This window comes from Thamnophis sirtalis, unplaced genomic scaffold (genome assembly GCF_051295495.1).
Source record: "Thamnophis sirtalis isolate CommonGarterSnake01/CBP01778 unplaced genomic scaffold, rThaSir2_p1.2 scaffold_7, whole genome shotgun sequence".
NCBI classification, from domain to species: domain Eukaryota; kingdom Metazoa; phylum Chordata; class Lepidosauria; order Squamata; family Natricidae; genus Thamnophis; species Thamnophis sirtalis.
The window spans coordinates 75611441-75634711 of NW_028261387.1; the positions used below are offsets into that span (position 1 = coordinate 75611441).

General features: G+C 40.8%; 1 protein-coding gene across 2 annotated transcripts in view; it reads right to left on the minus strand.

Moving 5' to 3' along the window:
• The window catches only part of PREX1 (phosphatidylinositol-3,4,5-trisphosphate dependent Rac exchange factor 1), a 228898-nt gene extending 205828 nt beyond the window's left edge, over positions 1-23070 (minus strand). For both annotated transcript variants that reach the window (XM_087720448.1, XM_087720447.1), the window contains exon 1: positions 22656-23070. In XM_087720448.1, coding sequence (XP_087576574.1) covers positions 22656-22847 — 192 coding nt within the window. In that variant the 5' untranslated portion in view covers positions 22848-23070. The remainder of the gene's footprint in view (positions 1-22655) is intronic.
• Positions 23071-23271: the final 201 nt, after the last annotated feature.

Genomic DNA, 23271 nt, shown 5'->3' on the forward strand with positions numbered 1-23271 from the left:
AAGAACAGTTGCCAGAGCCAAGTTAATTAATTCACATCCAAAGCAATAACTAAACCCAGAATAGCATCACAATCTTATTTATTCAGTTATCAGTTTGATAAAATAAAATGGGTTTACTTCAGTACAATTACACTCAGAGCTACAATCTTAGCCCTTATAGATTACTGGATTTGAAGATAAAAGTTACTGGCATACAGATACCAGCAGTGCCTGTCAACAACTATTTAATTCTAACACACCTTTTCTCAGGCTGATGCTCAGCTGAGGACAGCTGGCATACAATCCTGGAGAGAAAACTATGGTTGCTTTAAGAATCTGCATTTAAATGCCAGATAAACATCACAGATAAACATCAGCTAATGCTAGTTAAACATAGAACACACCCTAAAGTACCCCCCCCTTTTAATTCAAAATGATGCCCAGCTACTGTATGGAACACAATAGAACAAGTTAGCATAGTTTAGGCATTTCAGTTTGAGTTTCATCATCTGGAGATTCTAACTGCGATCTCCTTTGAGAGCACTCATTTTTACATCAAAAGATACATTATGACCCTAATCTGAGTAGCAGCCCATATGAATAAGGAATTGTATGGGGTGATCTCTCCTTTTGCTGGAACGTAAGAACCTTCAACACACATGATCAGATCAGGAGTACCCTTATTTCTGAAAAGGAGCACCTCTGTGGGCTCTTAGTAGGTCTTTCCCATTACTTAATACCAGATCCTTAGAAAGGACTATCTCAGATTGCTACTCTAAGTTCATACGCCATTGATGTTAAGATTGTGACATTAATCAGATTCTACATGGCTACCAGCTGTTAAATAGCACAATGCTTTCCACTTAAAAATATTTTTAATCTTTTCCTGTACACGAGATTTCTATAGAATCTTCACATTTTGGAAAATGCAATTCCAATACAACTAGAGAGGCTTAGATAAAAAGTATTTATACTTTTTATTAGGCATTGAGCCAGGCAACTCCCTGTCTAAAAATGAGAAAAATTCCAAGCTCAAAAGTGATACCAATTTCCATCATTTTCTACATGATGATCACTCCCTAATCTGATCCTTCAAGTCTTCCAATGGTAAACCCATTGCCATTATAACCGAGCCCATGATTCTGCTGTTGGTCCTCCTTCTTCCCTTTCCTTCCATTTTCCCTAGGGAAAGGGTCACGGTTCCAAGTAGCATCCCCAATGAAAGAAGACGCCGAGGCTTGAGTTTCCTCAAAGTTACATTTTATTAGAGATGTCATATTGGCACATCTGGGAAAACCTGAATCTGAAAGTTTCTAGGTTTTCCCCACCCCAAAAAAAGTTCAAGTCCCTGCCCAGCACCCACCTGTCCATCACATGATCCAATAGGCACCATCCAACACTGGAGATGCCTCACACCATCACAACTGCAGGACAAGAAGAATGTTATTTTGACTATATATCACCCATATTCTATATAATCTCCCCTCCCATTTTCCCACAGTAGAAAATGTGAACGGCCTAAAGGCCCAATGTAAAAGATGGCTTCCAGGTATGACATAAAGAGTTTTTCCTAGAGAGCTATCCCTTCACATAATATATCCAAAGTAGGATTATTTTAGCCTCATTATTTGTGCCTTGAGTGAGAACTCTGGGATGATTTGTTTGATGAACCATTTATTTATTTTCTTGGCTGTCCGAAGTATCTTCAGGATACTCCTTCTACAACACCAAAGTTCAAAAGTGTCCATTCTCTTCCTATCTTCTTTAAAGGCCAACTTCCCCTTCCCTAGAGAGTCACAGGGAACACCATATCTGATCTTTATAAGTATACTGATAGATATATCATGAAATTTGAATATTCCTTCCAAGGCTTTCAAAGCTTCTCTACCACATTAGTCTGTAGTGTATTTCTTGTTCCTTTATGTGTATAAAGGTAACCTTTATACCACATTAATAGAACCTTTGTACTATTTAAGTGATATTATTCTAAGCATTTAAGAGTGATTTTTGAAAGAATGATTGGAAAGATTTGTGATTGTTTCAATTTTTTTGCATTTCAAGATATATGTCTGATTGTGGATTGGTGGAACTCCGGATCGTTGGAAAAGAAGTTCAGAAATGTTTTTGTCCAAGGTATAACATGCCTCTAGAACAGTGTTTCTCAACCTTGCTGGCTGGGGAATTCTGGGAGTTGAAGTCCAGACATCTTCAAGTTGCCAAGGTTGAGAAACACTGCTTTAGAATCTATGTAATGAGAATTCCCTTGTGATGCGGGAAAATCTGTGAAATATAGAGCAGGATTGGCTCAAATCAGCCCCAATTGTTTAATGAAATATTCATACAACTGGTTATAGTTATCTCTTTAATTGAATTAATTGAACTAGGAAGCCTATTGGTTCTTTATTCTGGCACATCATGTGTTGGGTGATTTTGTTTATGGAATGAACAAATAACTAAATTAAACAAGCATCACATTTTGATGCTATTCTTTCACTCACACTCCCATTATACTGTATATTAGTAGGACCCACTTGAAGCTGTGACAACATTTAGGGACAAAGACACAGAAAAATTCAGAAAATCCTAGCGAGAGGAAATACTTTTTCACAGAACAGTACATCAAGAACTCAATGTTTCTGTCTAATTGCTGTGATCTACCAAAGGCTAAAGATCAGTTGTGGACACTCAGCATCTTTCAATTTGACACCTACCCTTTTAATTAACAGGGATCCACATTTTCCAGAGGGAAAACAAAGAAAAGCATAAGCTATTTATAATAACTATAAAAAAACTCTTGGTTTCTAGCTTGGTGCTTTCACCACTAGGCCAAATTGAATTTGGTTGAAAGTTGTCCTCTCTAGGGGAATCTCTTGTTCTTTCCTTGATTCCTTTTTCTATTGTTTTAATACTTAATTGGCCCCCAGAATAAACTGTAGTCAGGTACCCTTAGAAATATAATTTATAAAATTAATAAACAGCGGGCCTACATCTTGCTGCTTCATCCTCTTTCTCTTTGATTTCTTTTTAACGGAGAAGTCTTGTTTACCACCTTACTGTATATAACTTCTCTCTTGTATCTCTCTTTAAATCAATTGTTTGGTTTCAGCTTTCTCCTCCAGCATCATGTTCCACTATAGGTAACTACGTGTACTCATACCGTATCTCACACCATACAGTATTTGCCTTTCACTTCTTCTTATATGACAGCCTTATTTCAAACATCAAGAGGCCCATGGATAGGGTGCTGTTTCATGCCTGTTCCATTTTCTTCTCTTTGCATCTACATAATAACCTATCTGCACCAGTGGTGGGTTCCGGATTCCGCTGCAACCTGTACGGTGCAACGGGGCCGGGCGTCCACCTCATGCATGCGCGCAGCACGCGGGCAGAGCACGCCTGCATACTTACCACCCACGACGCTCCAGCTGCTCGGTGGAGCATCACGCATGCGCCATACGCTCCGTGCGAGTAAGCCACAATCGGCTCAAATACAGGTAAGGAAGGCCCTCCGAAGCACCGTACCAGAATGGTACCTGCTGCGCCCAGCAGGCACCGTACCGGGACATACCGGTCGTATCCCACTACTGGTCTGCACCTATATAATATCTATATATATTTTTTGCCTCGCATTGGAATTGTCAATTGAAGTCAAAGTCCAATAAATAAAAAAAGCCTAAACAGTAAAAACAATATAAAACTTTTGAAACATTTCAATCAATTAGTTTCCTCCCCTGATTCGGAAGTAACAATCTGATCACTTCAAATTCTCCATCAATTTTTAAATTCCTTCAACTACCTGACTCCTGGCAATTGTCCCAATTCCCTCTTCTCCAAAAAGCTACAGTTCAATGACCAAACTAAGTACAATATTCCAGATGTGCTCATGCACTATATCATATTTCCCCATAGGGACCCACTTTCTTCCTCAGCATAAGGGCCACCTTTGAGATGAGATCTGCAGTTCTGTTTATAAAGCTGTCCTTGAGAGGGGCTCTTGTGCCTGACATAGGCTCAGTATAGTAAGGAACAGTGTTGCTGGTTCAACCAGATTTTTCCCTACTAATTTGCAAATAATAGAAGCCAGTTTTGGCAGCACAACAGGGAGAAATGTATGGATTTTTTTTTTTTTGAGCAAAGGGAAGTGATCTATAGCCAAAAGTTACAAAATACAGGAAAAACTATCCGTAACGACTGTCACACTAGAAGAAAAGTGGATGTGAAACCCACAGTGGCAGTGTACATTGTTTGTTTGTTGTTAGCACTTTAAACTAGCCACTCCATATATACCCTGAAACTCGATTACTAGGTGAATATATCCATCCATAGATCTTCTTGTCCACCAAGGTCACAAAACAGCACTATTGCTGTGTAAACACAGATTAAGTGTTCCATCCCAGTTTGCACTAAATGAATCACATAGTCTTCTCTGTCTCACGCACACACACCAAAAAGGCTCTGAGTTTTGTGTGACTAAACCAGCACTTTTGAAGGGTTTATCCAGACTTCCCTTGGGGAAGGAAACGACCCCACGTGCTGTGAAGAAAAGTCAGCGTCATGACAGACATTTTTCTAACAAGACTAAGATAGACAGATTCAGAAATATGAAATAGGATTAACAGATGTTTAACAAATGGGATTTGAAGACTAGTGTAATATTTGGGCTAACCTGTTGAATTCCCCCCCCCCTTTTATTATATATTAGATGTTGAGTCGATATGATTATTAGATAGAAATCTCATCTGAAATACTTATTTACATATTTTTGTTGTTAAATAAGGATGCACAATTTTATAACTGTAACACATTATGTAAGGGGAGGAGAATTTATCAGGCTTTTTTATTTTCCCTTTCAGCATCCCGCCAAGATGGATTTTTTAAATATGTTTAATGCCAGATGTTTGTGTCACTTTTCTCCCCTTTATGTGTACATTTTTTCTTGTTGTTACTGTTCAATGTATGTTTTTTTGTTTTGTTTTTCTGTTTTGTATTTTATTCCTATTGATAAAACATAATGAATATATACTATATTTTTCGGTCTATAAGATGCACTTCCCCCCACCCAAAAGTGGGTGGAAATGTCTGTGCATCTTATAGAGCAAATGTTTCCGAAGCCCCGCCTATCCACCAGCCCCCACCGTTTGGCCTCTGTCTCCCAGCAATTTGTTTCCCTGCATCAAACAGCAAACAGCCTGGTCAGCTTCAGTGCAACCCAATTTAGCACAAGCAGCTGATTGGCGGTTGGATTGGCCTCCCACAATACTGCTGATCAGCTGTTCCAGGCTGTGCAGATCACCGCCGTTCATTGCCGTCATCGTCGCCCATTGCCTCCGTATGTCCCATTTTCGGGCTCTGCACATCCTGGTTTTCGGCCTGTTCCAGGCGGAGGGGATCGCCACTGTCCCTGCCTATCACCACCAAATGGTGGCGGCGATAGGAGGCAGCAGCAATAGGTGGCAGCAGTGATAGGCAGAAAACAAGACATGTGGAGGCCAAAAAGAGGGTACGCAGAGACAGCAATTGGTGGCAACGGCAATTGGTGGCAGCGGCAATGGGCAGCGATGACAGCGATGGGCAGCAGCAATCCCCGTTGCCTGGAACAGCTGATCGGTGGTATTCCAGGAGGCCAATCCAACTGCCAATCAGCTGCTAAATCAGGCAGTGCTGAAGCTGACCAGGCCGTTTACTGTTTGCTGCCAGGAGGAAAACTGCAGGGAGGCAGAGGTAGATTTTTTTTCTTGTTTTCCTCCCCAAAATCTAGGTGCATCTTATGGCCCAGAGCATCTTATAGTGCAAAAAATGCAGTACATAAAAAAAGAAATAGGAAATAGGAGAAAAGAAGAGACGAACTCCAGACATCAGGCAGAAGAGAAGCATCTCAGTAGCCTACTATCCAGTCCAATGAATTAAGATTTTCCCAAGCTTGATGGGTACTTTCTGTATGCAAAACCTGGATTCGATTACAGAATAAAGGTCCTTTCCAAAAATAAGACATTTAATGGTATGGTACTACAATAGTAGTGGTGGGCAACTTCTCATAGGAGGAGGATCCCACTTTGCATTCAATGGGAACAAGTTATTTTGAAACAAATATGGGTGTGCCCTTAGTATCTCTCTGCAAGTCCTTATATCAAAAATACCCCTCCCCACAGATTACACTGCTGTTGAAGAGACCCATACAATCCCAGGAAAAGGTGCATTTGTTTCAAGAAGTGCAGACAGGTATTATGTAGGTGCCCTGCATGCTCTGAAGCACCTTTGATGGTCTGAACTGGACCTTTGACTAGAAAAAGCAACGCAGACTTAATGCATAGTATCCACTAGTTGTCATAAAGGTCATGAAGAAAGTGACTGGCTCTTAAATGGAAAAAAATGATGTTTACTTTCTAGTAGCAATGTAGGTATTGGTAGACTGTCAGGAAATTAATTCTGTGGAATTTTGTATGAAAGACTGGAATATATTTCTGGATATTGCTACTCTGGCTTTATATGCTATGGATCATTAAGTTAGGCGGAAATGTATTTTGCTATTTAGAGTCAAAAATGTGGCTTCTTACTTAGTCATAGCAAGAATGAACTGCAATGTTGGTGCAAACTGAACCCTGGATGTGACAATATCAGATTCAACTTGCAGGGGAATGAGTCTGACAGCTATGCCAAATCTTGTTGATTTGGTTAAGCATGTTTTATGAACATAGCCAATTTCCAATCTCAGCCACACCAGGGAATTTCTCTCTCAAAATAATCTTGCCTGGTACCAAAGTCTACATTCAATATTTCCCAATACTGGGCTTCCATGGAAATGTTGGTACTTAAAATCCAACCTATTGCCTGCTGGACCAAAGCACATTAAATGATGCTAACTACAAAAAAGAAAGAGTAATATTAAATAAGCTGAAAGACTGAAACCTGCCCCTTCCATTTTTTTTTTTACATGATCCTCAGCATCAGTAGTGGGTTCCGTATTCAGTATGGTTGCAATGGGCCCAGTGTCGTCCACATGGATGTGTGCAGCATGCATGCACACACATGCAGTGCGCATATGCATCTTACTGTCCAGCGACGCCTCCGCGAGCCTCCGTGACGCTCCAGCTACTCGGCTGTATGCGCCATGCATGTGCGCAGAAGCGCAGAAGACTTTAAAGACAGGTAAGGAGTGTGGGCGGGTGGGCTGTCCGAAGCACCATACCCTCAGCGGTACCCAGTGCTCCGAGCAGGCTCCGGCACGCCTGTACCAGGGTGTACCGCCTGCAACCCACCACTGCTCAGCATGTTGAATATTTTAATGATGGGTCCCTGTACTTCCTGTGGAGTCTTGATGAAGCTTCTGCAAAACGGCAGCAGGGTGGCTGCAAAACAGCCAATGACTGAAGGGAAGACAGAGAAAAAGCAAATATCAAAGACTCAAGGTTTTCTAAAAGTCACTATCTTTTACTTGGAGGAGCTTCTGCAGCAATTTCAGGTAAGGAGGAAACAGATTGAGCCTTCATCACAGTGGCATAAAACCGTGAACAATCTCCAACATATTCTTGTTATAAGTCATTGTTGCAGGGTGGAGATTTCCTGTGCAGTGTTTACTCGTTCTATTACACATCAAGTAGGTTCGAATTTGCATTAAGCAATTGCTTGTATCAACCTCGTTTGCTGAATGAATTGCAAAGGTGGATAATATTTATGTTTATTTTATTTATATCCTGTGTTATTTTTACAAATAACTCAAGGTGGCAAACAATGCCGCTTCCTCCTCCTATTCTCCCCACAACAACAATCTGTGAGGTGGATTGGGCTAAGAGAGAGTGACTGGCCCAAAGTCACCCAGTTGGCTTTCATGGCTAAGAACAGGACTTGAACTCACAATCTCCCACTTTTTAGCCTGATTTTTTAACCACTAGACCAAATGGACCAAAAGGCATGATTTATTAATAACAACTGCCTCTTCATACACTTCATACTGGCGCACAATGTGATTTAGTTTAGTGTAAGAAAACATTGGCCTAGCACAGAGGTGTCAAACTCACCACATCATGTTGCCATCACATGATATTTCGTGACATTTTTCCTTTTCGGGGAGCTGGGAGAGGCGTGGTATGTGTGTGACAAATCCGGCCTGCGGGCCACCAGTTTGACACCTCTGGCCTAGAATAACATATGGACACAGCTACTGAATCTTCGTGAAAGGGCAAATGGACAGCCATTTTGTACTGGGAACAAAAAGGAAATGAAAGTTGGATCCAACAAACTGACCCAAGAAACATTTCCAAACTTTGCCCCTTATTTGGCTTACTTACTATCCAACCCAAAGTGAATATTTTTAGTAAACTGCAGGTCTGAGATTTCATGCTCAATTTTTAATATTTCTAATTTCTAATATTACCCGCTAAACACTTCAAACCACTTTTAGGCATGGATTTAGAATTAAATGACAAATGAAAATACAACCTACAACAAACCAACCTCTTTTGAGTCAAATTTGGTATATAAAGGCTAAGATGAAAGTTTTGAAGATGAAACTCATCTTGTCTCCCATGCTAATTTTCATCAGAAGCCTTGAAGCACATCAAGATACAATATCTCTAATTACAGCTAGTCCCAACAGCTTAATCTTTGGTGCATACATTGTTTTTCCTAGCTGACCTTGTCTAATATCAAAAAATGCTGAGCAAGCTCAGGCTTGGTTAGTATCAGGAATGATAGTCAGGAAATCCCAGGGCTATAGGTTAGATTAAGAATTGAAAGAATATTCCAGAATAGGGAAATGGCAAAGTACTTCTGGAGTGCTGCCAAAGAAACAACTTGAACACGCCCATGAAGTCACGGGAATCTAACAAAATTCAAGGGGAATTTTACCTTTAACCATTTTTCCCTGTTCAAAATGCTAATTCAATATGTCCATTTATTTTAGTGTGGTTGGTTATTTCCCTGAAGACAGGCTTTGGCCTGAATAGGTTGTACACTCATTCAGGACAAAATAATAGATTGAAAATGTATTGTTTTCAATTAAATAGATGTGACTCATTCACATCAAGTGTGATGTGCACAAGGTGTTATGGTGCTGGAGTACAAACCATGACTTCAATGTCCTACCTTAGACATCGAAAGTTGGCTGGGAAACTTTGGGCCAGTCACTCTCATCTCATCTGAATTCACCTGACAGGTTGTTGTTATTGTTATAGAAAAAATAGAAGGCAGGGACATTATATACACAACCTTGAAATTGAAGGCAGAATGTACATCTAATAATAAAATTGCATTGTACATCAATAATTGATAAATTACAGACTAGAGCTCAGTTGTTTATGCACATCTGCTATTTTGGCCTTTCTTTTTGATACCTAAAGCATGACCAAAATGGAGAGTGGGTGTTTGCATATCTATATAGTAAATTTTTCAAGGGTTAGTGTTAGGTCAACAGGGCAATGCACTTGTATTTTCTCTTCCTTCCTTCTGTCTCAGCAAATCTTACATCAGCCTGGTTTCCTCATAGAAGCCGGCCTTCTTCACAGCAAATCACTTGGTAAATGATGGAGGTAGTAATCCATGAAAAAATAGCTAATATTGGATCCTTTGCTCCATGGAGCTCTTTCACAATCTCAGTGGAGGAGTCTCTTAATCACATGATCACATGCTCATGCTGCCTACAGGTGTATCACTGACTAGAGTACTGTGGCACAAATGGGAGATTGCCATGAGCAGTCACAATGCTTGTACTGCCCACAGACTCTCAAGAACCCCCTCTGGTTACCACAGACAGCACTAGCATCCAGTAGTACAATTAAGAAGTCACATCTCCAAGTTCATAAAAGAGTGACCCAGAAGCCAGTATGAGCAAATGTGATACAAATCAGAGCAACTCTCTCCATCACCAGCCAAGTGAATTCATCTGAAGATTGGTAGCTGCTACAAGGACTCATAATTCAGCTGACCCAGGGAGATCCACTACAACCACACAAGAAGGAGAAAGAGGTATCACTATGGAAGGAACCACTCATGAGAGGAAGACAATGACTTGCCAACTTTAAGACTTTGTGGACTTCCCAGAATTCTGGGAGTTGAAATCCACAAGTCTTAAAGTTGCCAAATTTAAAGACCCCTGGCATACTATTGAACCTACACCTTTAATTCCCCTAAACTCTAAGTCTCATTATTCAGTTTCATTGTCTACAATTTTACCCTGAACCTCTGAGAATAAAACACCACATGTATAACATTTTCCTCAAGGAAACCAGGAGTGACAATTTTACCACAACTAATTTTATTCCGTCATAGATATGGCTTCCTTATGAAGCCCTTAAGTAACTTACTACAAGTCAAAGGCTAAACAAGATCAAAGCCTATTCAAATAACTGACAGCAACGAATTATGTAATGGGGAAAGACCAGTGAAATCTCTTCCCCAGGCTTTAAAATATCTTGGAGCAACCTGAAAGAAAATTGTCAAATTTTACAAGATAGTTCTACTGCTGCTTTCCTACATCTCTACACATACATTTATGCAAAATATCATTCATTTTAATTTAAGGCAACTTTGAGGAAAAGCTCGTTAACTGAGGACGCAAACAATTCACAGAGGCACAAGCTCAGTGGCTGAATATAGCTCTGAGCAGACCACTATAAAACCACAGGATGCATCACAGAGCAATACAGATAATTATCTTGCTTGGAAAGAGGCCTTTTGCTTGTTGTGAGAAGGCAGTTATACGAGACTTTATTAGAAAACAGTAATTACCTGACTCCTCTTTCATCTGGGTAACCTGCAGCATTTTTACAAACCCTAATGAACAAACCCTCATAAACCTGCATGAGGTAGAGATTATAATCTATCCCATTTGGCAGATGGGGAGGAAATCAGATCAAGTACCAGGAGCAGATTCAAGAATGAAGCCCAGGACTTCTGCGTTATCTGCTTTCAGAAGTGCTCTGATGCCTTCCGGCCAATGCGGCAAAGAGAAGGCATGAGAAGTGGCAACAGCACTGGAAATCAAAACTGTAATTATTACTTAGCCTTGATCAATCCAAAAATGCAAAGCTGCATGGTGAATGCAGAGGTCAAGGCCATTAACATCCACATGGGTTGATTGGAGCATAAACAAAATGAAAGCTGTAGCACTCAGGACTGACTACAAAGGATATGCTCCCTAATAGGAAGCAAAAACATAAAAGGCATGAAAATACCAAGGGAAACCTTTATTCCAGTCTAGGAGAGGGGAAGAGGCAGGCATGCTCACTCTGATGGCTGATTTGCATTCAGTTTCCTCTGCTTTCTCATTTAAAAAAAATCATCCTCCATTCAGATCTCACTGAATCAACTGGACATAAATACCACACACCAATCTGAATTTCAAAGTCATTCATTTCGATTCCTATAATATTAACTGGTTTTTATGGTGATGGTTTGATTATTACAATTATTTCAATTGACCACCCATTTGAGTAAAGGTGGCATTGATTGGTTTTATGTACCATGTTAAACCATAATATGGCTTGATTTGACACAATATCTGGATCATTGCAATTTACAGATTGTGATTTAATTAAGGATCCCAATGGAGGTGCATCATTCTGGAGGTAATTAACAGACTAAGATCCCATCTCTCCCTTTTATGCACCTTGCTCCCTTTCTCCTCATCTTTGTCAATTTTAGGTCAATGTTGCTGTTTATTGCTTTGATGTTTTAATGTTTTTATCAGTTTTTTTTAATCATTGTAATTTGCCTAGTGTCCTCCAGGTAAAATGGGTAGCATATATGTTGAATAAACAAACAATATAGTTAGTATAGTTTGCATGATGCATGGGCCCTAAAAAATTGGTTTAATTAAAATCAGGTTAAAACATCATGGCTACATGGCTACAAGTCCCTAAAAACATGACATAATATGCAAGATAACATCCCCCAAACAGCTTTCAGCATCCAAAAAACATGAGTTAATCTGCATAAAGACTACAATTCTGCTTATGTTGTTTTAGGGAATCTATGTATGTCTTTAAAACACTAATAACCTGGTTGATCACAGGGAGAAAAATCCATAGGTACTATTTGGGGGAACACAAAAATCACACTAAAGAACATGCAAACATTTAAGAGTTTGAGGACAAATGTCAAGTGTTCATGGTAATTAGGATGAATCAATGTGTTGAGGGATAAGGTAAAGATTCCCCTTGCACATATGTGCTAGTCATTCCTGACTCTAAGGGGGGTGTTCATCTCCGTTTCAAAGCCGAAGGGCCAGCGCTGTCCAAAGATGTCTCCATGGTCATGTGGCCAGCATGACTAAATACCGAAGGCACACAGAATGCTGTTATCTTCCCTCAAAGTGGTTCCTATTTTTCTACTTGCATTTTTATGTGCTTTCGAACTGCTAGGCTGGCAGAAGCTGGGACAAGTAATGGGAGCTCACTCCGTTCATGGCGCTAGGGATTTGAACTGCCAAACTACCATCCTTTCTGATTGACAGGCTCAGTGTCTTAGCCACTGAGCCACCCCATAGTTGAGGGATACATAGGATACAAAGGAAAATAATTGTGTTTCCAGAGCTCAGGAAATATCTGATGAAGCTGTTGGACTTTCTTGCTTCTTCCTCAATCCCTGTTTATTATAGTATCTTTTGTTACTAACAGCATGAAGAACCCAAAAACTTGCATACACCGGTATACCTTTCCAGATGATCCTAAAATACTCATGCCAGAAAATCCTATTTTTAATTAAAACACAGAAATAATTCACTGCCCCCCATCATTATCATACTAGTTACACATATCTCAGTCATACAGCAGAATCACATTAGTAATAGCCAACTGTAGCACAAGGTTGGACTAAGTTGGAGTTGATAATTTCCAAGACACCTACAAGCCCTTGCATTTACGATTCTATGACGGTCCTTAAGACACATATATTGGATTGCAGACATTTTAATCTCAAGGTTCATTAGAGACCTACAGCATCAACAGCTTCAATGCAACAATGAGCTGTGGGGATCCCCAAGTTAAGTTCTCAGCTAATCAAAAATGAGATTTCAAAGAAATTCCCACTCAACTTGACTTAAACTATGAATTGTCTGCTTTCATTTCACATTCATATCCAGGTTGCTTTCCTATTGGGGAAATATACATTGTTGTATTTATACAATTAAACCAGAGGTGGGTTCCTACCAGTTCGCACCTATTCGGTAGAACCAGTTCGTCAAATCTACCGAACCGGTTAGAAGAGGTTCCACCAGTGGACCCGGAAAGCAGGCCACACCTACAGAAGAGGTTCCAAAAATTTTTGAAACCCACCACTGGTCCTTGGATATGATTATTCTACACTATCATGCTCATATTTATAAAACTCAGTGCCTCTGTGAAAGGTAAGGATGGCTACTGCGTTTGTGGTGCAATCAGAACATTGCGTGTGTTGAAGTTGTTTTAACGCAAACCAAAGATGCCTTTTAAAAAACAAGTTGACATCATATTCTTATGCATGCCAGTGCTGTGTGTGAGGTAACTTAAGGTGGTTCTGACAAGTGTCGTCGGCATCTTCATATCCGGTCACATGGGCAGCAAGCAACTCCCATCCGGTCACATGAGCGGCACTCCCACAAAGGAGGCCACACCCACAGAGTAGGTTCGAACAATTTTTGAAACCCACCACTGAATTAAACTGTTTTCTGGAGACATCCTACCTTTGGATGGGATCTTTGTCTGTTTTCTTGAGTACTTAAGCAATACTGCTCTGGAAGAGAAGATGCTTGTATGAAATCAAGCATTTTGAACAAAGTAAGCAACACTTTCAGAATGGAAATACATGGTCCAGCTGCCTTTCAGATAAACGCCCTGTGGCAAGTGCCAGGCTCATGCATCTGATCTATACCTCAGCAATAACAAAAACAGGAAAGTACATTTCAACCTGCCCTTTTCTATATTTTACTCTCCCTTCCTCCCTTCCAAAGCCACCATGCATACAACTTGTTTTACACCAGTGTTTTTCAAACTGGCAACTTTAAGAGAAGAATTCTGCTGGCTGAGGAATGCTGGGAGTTGAAGTCCACACCTCTTAAAAGTTACCAAGTTTGAAAAACAATGTTTTACAGAAACCAGATGGTTTGCCTTCTCGGGACAAACAGCTTTATTATCAGCACCTACTGAACCTAAGAAGAGACACAAGAGCTGTAAGGCAGGACACAGGAAATCACCACCAAGAAGTGACCAAGACAAACATTCCTTGTAATGGTTCAAAGGCCAATTGCAGCAGCTAATCGCAGAGGGGGAAAAGAGCAGCGGGCCATGTACAAAACAGCTGCTCCAGATTACATAGCATCCTAAATACCAAGAAGCTAAATACTCAGCCGAGTTGCAGAACAAAATATTTTTAAGGCAACGGATGTGGTTTTACTTTATCTGATAGCAGCCTGTGTGCTAATGTTACACACTTATACAACAGGGAATGAAAGAAGTCAGCACAAAAAAACGCCCCAACAAAATTAACTGGCAGCAATTTAATCAATGCAAACCAAAATTTCTGTGGATGCTAAGCTCAGCGTTATTTACATCAGTCTAACGTGATGCTTGGAAACAGGAATATATGAAATGACGTATTACGTATCAACAGAATTGATGAACATTTGTTTGTAAGCAAATAATTTCCAATGCCAGTTTTGGGCATGTGTGTGATCATTTTTATATCCCAGATCTTTCATATCTGTGTCTTAAAATATGGCCTGTCAATAAATTTAGCCAAATAAAGATTAAATTTAACCTTTAATGTAATAATCACACATAGGGCAATAGTCAGATGACCATGATGAAATGCAATCCACCGGGCTTTAGCCAGATAACTGTTTGCCTGAATAAAATTCACTGCCCCTATAAGACAGGCCCTCTTCTGTCACAGTAACACAGTTGGCAAGCGGTGCTGTCCTCACTTTTAATATCAGGCAAGCTAAGGAAAGCATTGCCTGTTGGCAGAAAGCAACTATCATTCATTCTCCCTAATTGGACAAGTGTAGGTGGGTTCTTGGCAAAAATTGTGAAAATATTGTTTTAATACTGGAGCAGGTTTTTTTTAAAAAAAAAAATCAAACCATTTTATTGTGAGCTAGGAAAGAGACAAAAACAATGTCGTAAGGACAAAGCATTAAAAATAGGGGTAGGTTGCAGTTGTATACTTTTTTTGGCAACTAGGGACCTTCAATGGCAGGCCTAGTAGCAGGGCAGTAATGCAAATGTGCACACCTAATACAGGTAGTCCTCGAGTTAAAATGGTTCATTTAGTGACCGTTCAAAGTGACACTGAAAAAGGTGAGTATTAACCGGTTTTCACGTTCACCACCATTGCAGCATCCCTATTGTCACGTGATCAAAATTCAAATGTTTGACAACTGGTTTATACTTGTGACATTGTTGTCCCAAAGTCATGTGATCATCTTTTGTAACCTTCTGGCAAGCAAAGTCAGAAAGCCAGATTCACTTAACAACCAGGTTACTAACGTATCAACAGCAGGGATTCATTTAACAACTGTGGCAATAAAGGTCATAAACGGGGGCAAAACGCACTTAACAAATGTCTCACTTAACAATAGAACTTTGGGGCTCAATTTTGGTCTTAAGTCAAGGACTAACTGTTCTTCGTGCTAGTTTGGGTAGGAAGAATCTTTCAAGGGTATTTAGAGAGTTCTAGTTTATGTATTTCAAGACTGCAGATTGCTGAAAAGTTCTTCTGTTAAAATTTGGCAATGTAATCCTAACAGGCTTTGGCATTTAAAAAATACAGTAGAGATTTGGGGCATGTATACAGGCCAGAAGCTACCTTTAAAGATACAGATTAGGTTTCTGTCTGTCTGTCTGTCTGTCTGTGTTTGTATATTCCAACTGTTTTCAGCTTTACAACTTCTGCTACAGTTTTGTACTCACTGAAAATCTAGTTCTGAAATGTAGAGATTGGAAGCAAAAGAGTTTGGGGAGATGAGTCAATCTAAATATACACAGTGCTTCTCAATTTGTTCATCAGACAGTAGAGAGCCCAGCCACTGAATTCTTCAGAATCCATAAAAAATAAAGAATAAATAAAAATGGGTAAAGGGTAAAAAAAAAAAAAAAAGAATGCGGCAACTTTTTGAAATTCTGTGATTTCATAATCCAAAGGAATCTAGCAGCCCTGGATTCAACTCAGATTCAAAGAAGCAAAGCAGGACACTGTCAAATAACTGCCAAGCCAAGAAAGAAGCATTTTATAATGCGTTATTGTAAAATTGTGTTAATGCATGGAGCTAAAATTGCATTATATTCCACAGCTCAAGAAAGAAGCTGCACCGCTTTCTTGCAGGGAATATGGTGGCTTCCTGAGGGAACTCAGAAAATGTTGTATACTGTAACATTCAGGCTGCCCTCTCCTACCACCACCCCACCCCCACACCTCTTGCTCCCCCTTTTGACCCACAGAAATAAAATAAAAGTGGTGGGATCTGCCCGACAAAGCAAATAAAAAAGGGGCCTTTTGTATCTGCAAGAAGACCCCCACCCAGCAGAGGGGAAAAGGTCTCCAGGCACACACAGAGAGAAACCTTTCCCTTCACTGCTATATGGCCACATGCTAGACTTCTAAGAAAAGATTTTTTTAAAAAAAAAAAATCTGCAATTAACACAGCCTGATTTATAGGCAAGACTATAGCATCGAATATAGAAAAGGATTCTTTCACATTACTACGGGAGCCTGGAAGTCCTTGGAAAACTCCTGGCTCCCTACTCATTGAATTGGGCTCTTTGCTCCTTCGGCGTTATTTATGGAGACGAGAAACAAAATCTGGGGCTTGTATGGTAAATGTTTAACCAGGGCCCAGCCCCAAACGCAAAACACCAACTCCTTCGTTCATCCCTGTGGTATTTTGTTGTCACAAGACGAGAAAAGCTTTCTGGCATTGCGTTAACTTCTATGCTTTTTTCCCTCTCCCCAAAGCTGTTTTCTTTGTTTCCAATTTCAAGCATTGTGATAAAAAGGACGAGTTTCTAGATAAGCTTGAGGAAGGAGCTTCCACAAGCTAAGTCCGCTTCCTACCAAGTTGAGGGCAATGTCACATTCTCATGTATTAAACCAGGCAGCGTATTATAAGCATTAATGGTGTACTTGGGCAATTTTCAATAGTGGACTTAGTGTCCTAAGATGCTTTTCCAAAAGGCGAATGGCCTTTCTTGGGGGTTTTTTCTTTGAAAATGTTGAAAACCAAAGAAGTCCAGTTGCCTTTTTAAAAAGTACCTTTGAGTCAACTTTGACCTGGATGATTGAGAATCTCTGTAGACAGTGGACAATGGTTCTCAAGTTCTCATGAAATTCAGACAATTTATAATTCCAGATTGAGCTTCGTGTTCTGTGAAAAGTGCTCCAGAGCAGGGGTCACCAACCTTTCAGACCTCAGGGACAACTAAATTCATAATTTTAAAACCCGTGGACGCCTAATATGAATTTTTAAAGAAGATAAATAATATTTACTACAATATAAAAAATGTAATTTTTCTGCAGACCATCAAAATTTTCTCACAGATCACCAGTGGTCCACGGACCATTAGTTGGTGACCTCTGTTCCAGAGAAGAGGGGAAAAAGAGAGGTTTTCCAGCCTCTCTTTCCTAAATTAGACCATCAGCACTCAAAAGAGTTAAGTACTGATAGTGGGTTTTGAAAAAGCTGTCTCAGAGGTTTCTACTGTTTTCTGTGGAATACACAGAACATAAAAAAGTGTCCTTGGAGAACTGGTCTGGTCAATGCTTTACAGCTCCAGGACACCAAAAAACATTTCCCTTTGTGAGATCTTGTCAACTTTGAGAAAAATATTCTTCTCTAGAGTCTTCCAATTGAGCAGTAGTAAATAGCATTTTCTTGGACTCCTTCTCTGCCCACTGATACAAACTTCAATTGTGTGAGACTCAGATATAACCTGACATGGCTTCTAGGTTTTTTTCTGGAAACTTATCATTTACAAACCTAGAGCATGTGAGTTTACTATTCCTAGGCAAAATTAGCATGCTTGAGCTGCATTTGCCAAGCTTTTCATTTCTGGTAGGCTAAAGCTACACACACTGCTCAATTGGTATAGCTGGGTATTTAAATATTGAAGGTATACACACAATAATTCTGAAACAGTATTAGAATTAGCCATCACTAATGCACTGACACACTATTACAGCCATGTAGCAGTATAACACTATTGGGCTGCATCTGCATGACATGCTGAATTATAAGCTAATCAATCCTATTTTGGCTAATAGGTCCTGTAAATAATAGAAGCACTGTCTATAATTTCTAATTTAGTATGTCTTAGGTACTTAGGTTACTGTAAATGTGTAAAATGTGGCCCAGTTAAAGATGTGAACACAGTCACAGATTTGTTCCCTAACTCTCTATTTTTTCCACCAATTCTTGAGAGATAACATAAATGTAGGTTCGCGTTCAGTACCCAATGATATTCACAAAATATTGTGGAATCAATCAGTGGCTGGACTCCACATTATGCTAAGGATAAGTTGCTTGATTTTGGTTACTACACACACACAGAAACACAAACAAGGGAGCACAGTGCCCATTCTATTCACAGCAAGAAGAACGATTCCATACAATAAAAACAGACACATATTAAACTATGATTTGTCAAAACTAAACATGCTCACCTTACTCCTGGCAAAGAACTAGTGGCAAATAACCTGATCTGCAAACAACAAAACTCTCTTCTTCAATAGCCAGAATACTGGCGGATGATTGGTTTGTTTTGTCTAGGCAGGGCAGAACCGTGATGGTTAAGTAACAAGTGCTTTTTATAGAAGAACATTCCAATGAAATAAAACATCAATAACTTGAAGCCAAAAGCCACTTTAATTGACAGTTTTGGAAGATTACATACTTTTGATGTCTACTAAAGAAATCCAAGATTTCAATTGCTATTGCTCCTTCAAACACCACATTCTTTTCAGCCAACAGTAATACTACTGAATTCATGTATTTCACTTATAGAAAATATGTATAATATTTTGCTTTGTACATGGTGGAATAAGTCATGATTTAAACTACTGGAGTCACACAGTACCTTTAAGCCAAAACATACCACATGAAATTGTGACAATGTACTGTGCAAATTAGAGGAACACAAAAAATAAAAATAAAAGGAAGAAATATATAACTTGCAATCTTCATTAGGCACAGCCATTCATTTTAATTTTACCCCATCTTTTTTTCAGGTTCTTACATAAAAATGAGGGATTACACAAAAAACTTTATCCAATTTTATGCAGTTAATATTTTTTCTGAGAAAAACACATTTAAAATATCCTTATCCCACATTAAAATTATCTGATTAACAAAATTTGTAAGTTTTCCATTCTTCTTACATGTTTATATAGTTTTTATCCTGTCTAATAAATTGTTATTTATGTGTTTACTGTTCTTGCTTTTATGGTTTTCTTGATTGCTTGATTTGTCAAATCTGTGAAATTGCAACTGTTTCCCCACAATCTTAATAGTTTCATTATAGATTAAAGATAATTATATAAATGATTCAAAGAAAATGGGAAGGTAATATCAAAACAGGGGTGATACACTGCCATATTATCTATAATCATACTGTGATGGAATTGTACTCAATTGTCATAAATCAGCCTCTGATGAAAACGATCGGGGAGAATTGCCTTCTGCACTAGCTTGGGTGGTATACTAAAATTGTAAACTGGAAAGCATAAACTGAAAATACTATATTGGATTGTAAGTTATTGAACAGTAAAAGATTTATCGTTACAATTGATATCACTTTAAAAGATTTTCAATATAACAAATACTAAATTTAAGAGTCAGTTTGGTGCAGTGGTTAAGACATCAGCTAGAAACCAGGAGAATTTTTTATTATTATTATTATTATTATTATTATTATTATTATTATTTATACATATACATACATACAAGGCTGTATGTATGTATGTATGTACGTATGTATGTATGTATGTATGTATGTTTGTTCCAGGATAACTCTAGAGCACCTTGAACAATTTCAACCAAATTTGATACACAGATGACTTAGCCTCTGGAAACAAATACAGTGGGGGAGACACCCCTGGGTTGTCTGTGTGTCTGTCTGTATGTTCCAGCATAACTCTAGAATGCCTGGCCCATTAAAGAGAGTGAGTGTGGCGTCCTAGAGCAGCAATTGTTTGTGATATCAGTTGCTTCGCAGCTTCCTCTGGAAAGCCAGCCATGACATTCACCTTCCAGTGGACCAATGGGGAAGTGCCTGATGGATTTGGGGCAGTTACCAGGATTGTAGAGAGGGCGGGAAAGAGGAGCACATGGGAGGGGGAAGGGAGGGGGCAGGGATGATGGGCAAGGGAGTAGAGGGAAGAAAGGCCCCTCTCAATGGCTCCCTGTCAGACAAACGCTTTGACATCGATAAATACCCGGGCAACACCTGGTTACCAGCTAGTATAGTATATATTAGAGTATTCAATAAAAAGAGTGTAAGATAAAATTAATATTGTATTACAAACTACTTTGAAATCCATTTGTTAGATTTGCTTAAGAGTAGCCAAAATTTTATACACAGAATTTCAAAATATTAGGCCATGGTTTCCACAAACCTGATCCAATTTAAAGCAAGCAAAGAACAGAGCCTCTCACAGAATTTATAAAGATTCAGGGATTTTCATGCTAATATTTATGGTCCTTCAAACAACTTATCTCTTTTTGGCCTCTAAATAAGGTAACAGTAAACTCACCCTTGAGTGGAGTATGATTCATGATGACTACATAGGCGCATGTAATGTTCTGAACTCAATATAGAAATAACCTGTCAATGCCTTCTCCTCTGCAGTGCTTTATTGACTCTCCAGTCTATCCCAAATATTCTGGAATTTCCTGGTGGTCTCCCATCCTAACTAAAGATCAAGTCCAGTCCAGCTTTCTAGCTTAGCTTTTTGAGATCAGACAGATCAGACAGCCAAGTGTCATGACCTGCAGTAAATTAAAAAAATAATAGTGGGAGGGAGGGAGGAACAATGAAAATGAACACAATAGGAAAAGATGTCTAGCATTTTAATGACTAAACTTTGCACCTGACTTGTTATGGCTTTAAAAGGACCCACTGTAGAAGCTCTACCAATAGTTTGGTCTGAACAGAACCAGACTGTGTATCAATGCAAACATTTCATTCCTTAAAATTATTCCTTAAAGATGGGTTGCTTTTGCAGGACATTTTGTTAATTGCAGTTGAGCCAAACTAATTCAAGTACACTGTCCTTGCTAATGAAGAGGTTTTACAAAACTAACACCATTATAGATGTTTTTAGGCAGTGCTCAAAGCTAAATGTTTGTTCCCACAGTTTCAGGAGAGCATGAGGACAGAGTTAGCCACAAAGCAATTGGGTGCAAAGACAGAAGAAATGTTTCGGAATGCTGATGAGTTTCAACTGCCACGGCTGCAAAACTAAAAGGCAAGTACTAATCTGGCCAAGAAATAAAAATTACTCTGACATGGATACAAATAGCTTGACTAATCCAATAAAAATACATAAGTAATCCAAAATTCAAGCAACAAAGAAAAGTTTCTAGGACGACTACAAGGGTGCCTGGAATTACTTTTAAAATAAAAGGCAAGAGAGTCTCAACATAAGCCAAGATTTACTGCTGAAAAAGTCACCCAAGTCTAAAACATGCACCCTAAACTTCTCTTGGGAGAGAACAAAGTGGGGGGGGCGCTTTAAAACAACCCTTCAGACAAGAAAAGGTTTTATCGTTCAGCTTAAAAAATAAATTTAAAAAATCCATTAGTAATACTATATCACTGTTGCTTGCAAAGGGCTCCCCCTTACGCCCAACCAGGCACCTGATGAACTATCGCAAGACCAATCAACAGCGTGTAAACATCTTGAAGGCTTCTGGATCTTGAAAGGGGTGATTTAAAAACCACACCAAGTCTCTCGGCATCAAGGGCCAGTTTTCCCACCATGAGGCAAACGCTGCCCCTCCTCTACCACCCACTTAGAAGCCCACCAGTAGCAGTTTCCAAACGCCCCATGCGCCGGCTGCGCATTCTGCCAAGAACATTAAAGATGGGGGGGAGGGGGGAGTTCAAGGAAAGCCACATGATGGATGAGCTATCCCAGTGTTGACATCCCAGGTTGCAAACCATCTCCGGCCCCGCTCAACCCAAGATCCGACGACGGCTGGCCTTTGCCGAGCCCTCTTCAACTTCTGAAGGCGATACCCTCTGCCACCCAGAATCCCAAGTCCTTTTTTATCCCGAGGGAGACCCAAGTCCGCTTTAACCAGCCGCAGGAACCGAGCACGGTGTCCTCAGCTGCCCCTCCAGCCCACTTGCCCTTTGGCCAAGTTGGCCGCTTCCAAGCCCTACAGGTGATGCCGCCCGGTAACAACGGGAGTAGGGAGCACCCAATCTGACGAGAGGGTCGACTCAACCCCCCTCCCCTTCCCCTAGCGGACTGGATACGGATTCGTCTCCGCACCGCCTTCCAGAGACAAGTCTGGCGCGACTACACCGGCGCCGGCCAACTTCGCAGCTCATTTCGCAAGGCGGCGAGAGTCTCCCCAAGGCTGGCACCTCCACGTTCCCCGCAGCGGGTCCCCTCGCCGCAGTCGAGGCGCAGCTGCCCTTCCTCTTCCTCGCCTGCCCCCCAATGACCCTCTCCCCCACGACCCTCTCCGGAGCCCCGGCTCTTACCGACTGCAAGAAGCGCAGGGTGCCCACGTAGTCCCGCTCGGTGCCCAGGATCTCGTTGAGGACGCAGAGGCGAAGGCGCAGCTGGCGGTCCGTATCCTTAGCCGGTTCCGAGGGGGGAGCGCCGGGCCCGGGGGCCGCTGCCGTTGTCGCCGCCGCCACCGACGGACTTCCAGTCACCGACTGCACTTCCATGGCTCCTTTGCCTGCCTCACCTTCCCGAAAAACCGTCCCGAGCGCGCTCTCCTCACTCCGCGGCCGGCTTTAGGCGCCCTCCATCCCCCCAAGGCGCACGCCAAACGCACCCCAAGCAAAGGACGAGTCGCTCTGCTCCCTCGCTCGCCTTAGCAGCCGCCAGCAGGAGCGCCGCGCTGGGACATGGCGAGGAGAAGAAGGCGGCGGCGGCGGCGGCGGCTAACGCGGAACGGAGCGCGAAGAGCGCTTGAATGGAGAGAAGCGAGCAGGCAGGGAGTGGAGCGCGCGAGGGGGGCGTGACCGGGGCGCAGCGGGGCGGAGAGGAGAGGAGGGTCGGCTGCGGGCCCGGAGGCGGGGGCAGCGCTCAGAAGCGAAGGCGGCGGGACGAACCCAAAACAGAAGTGTGGGCGGCGAGGAGAGAGGC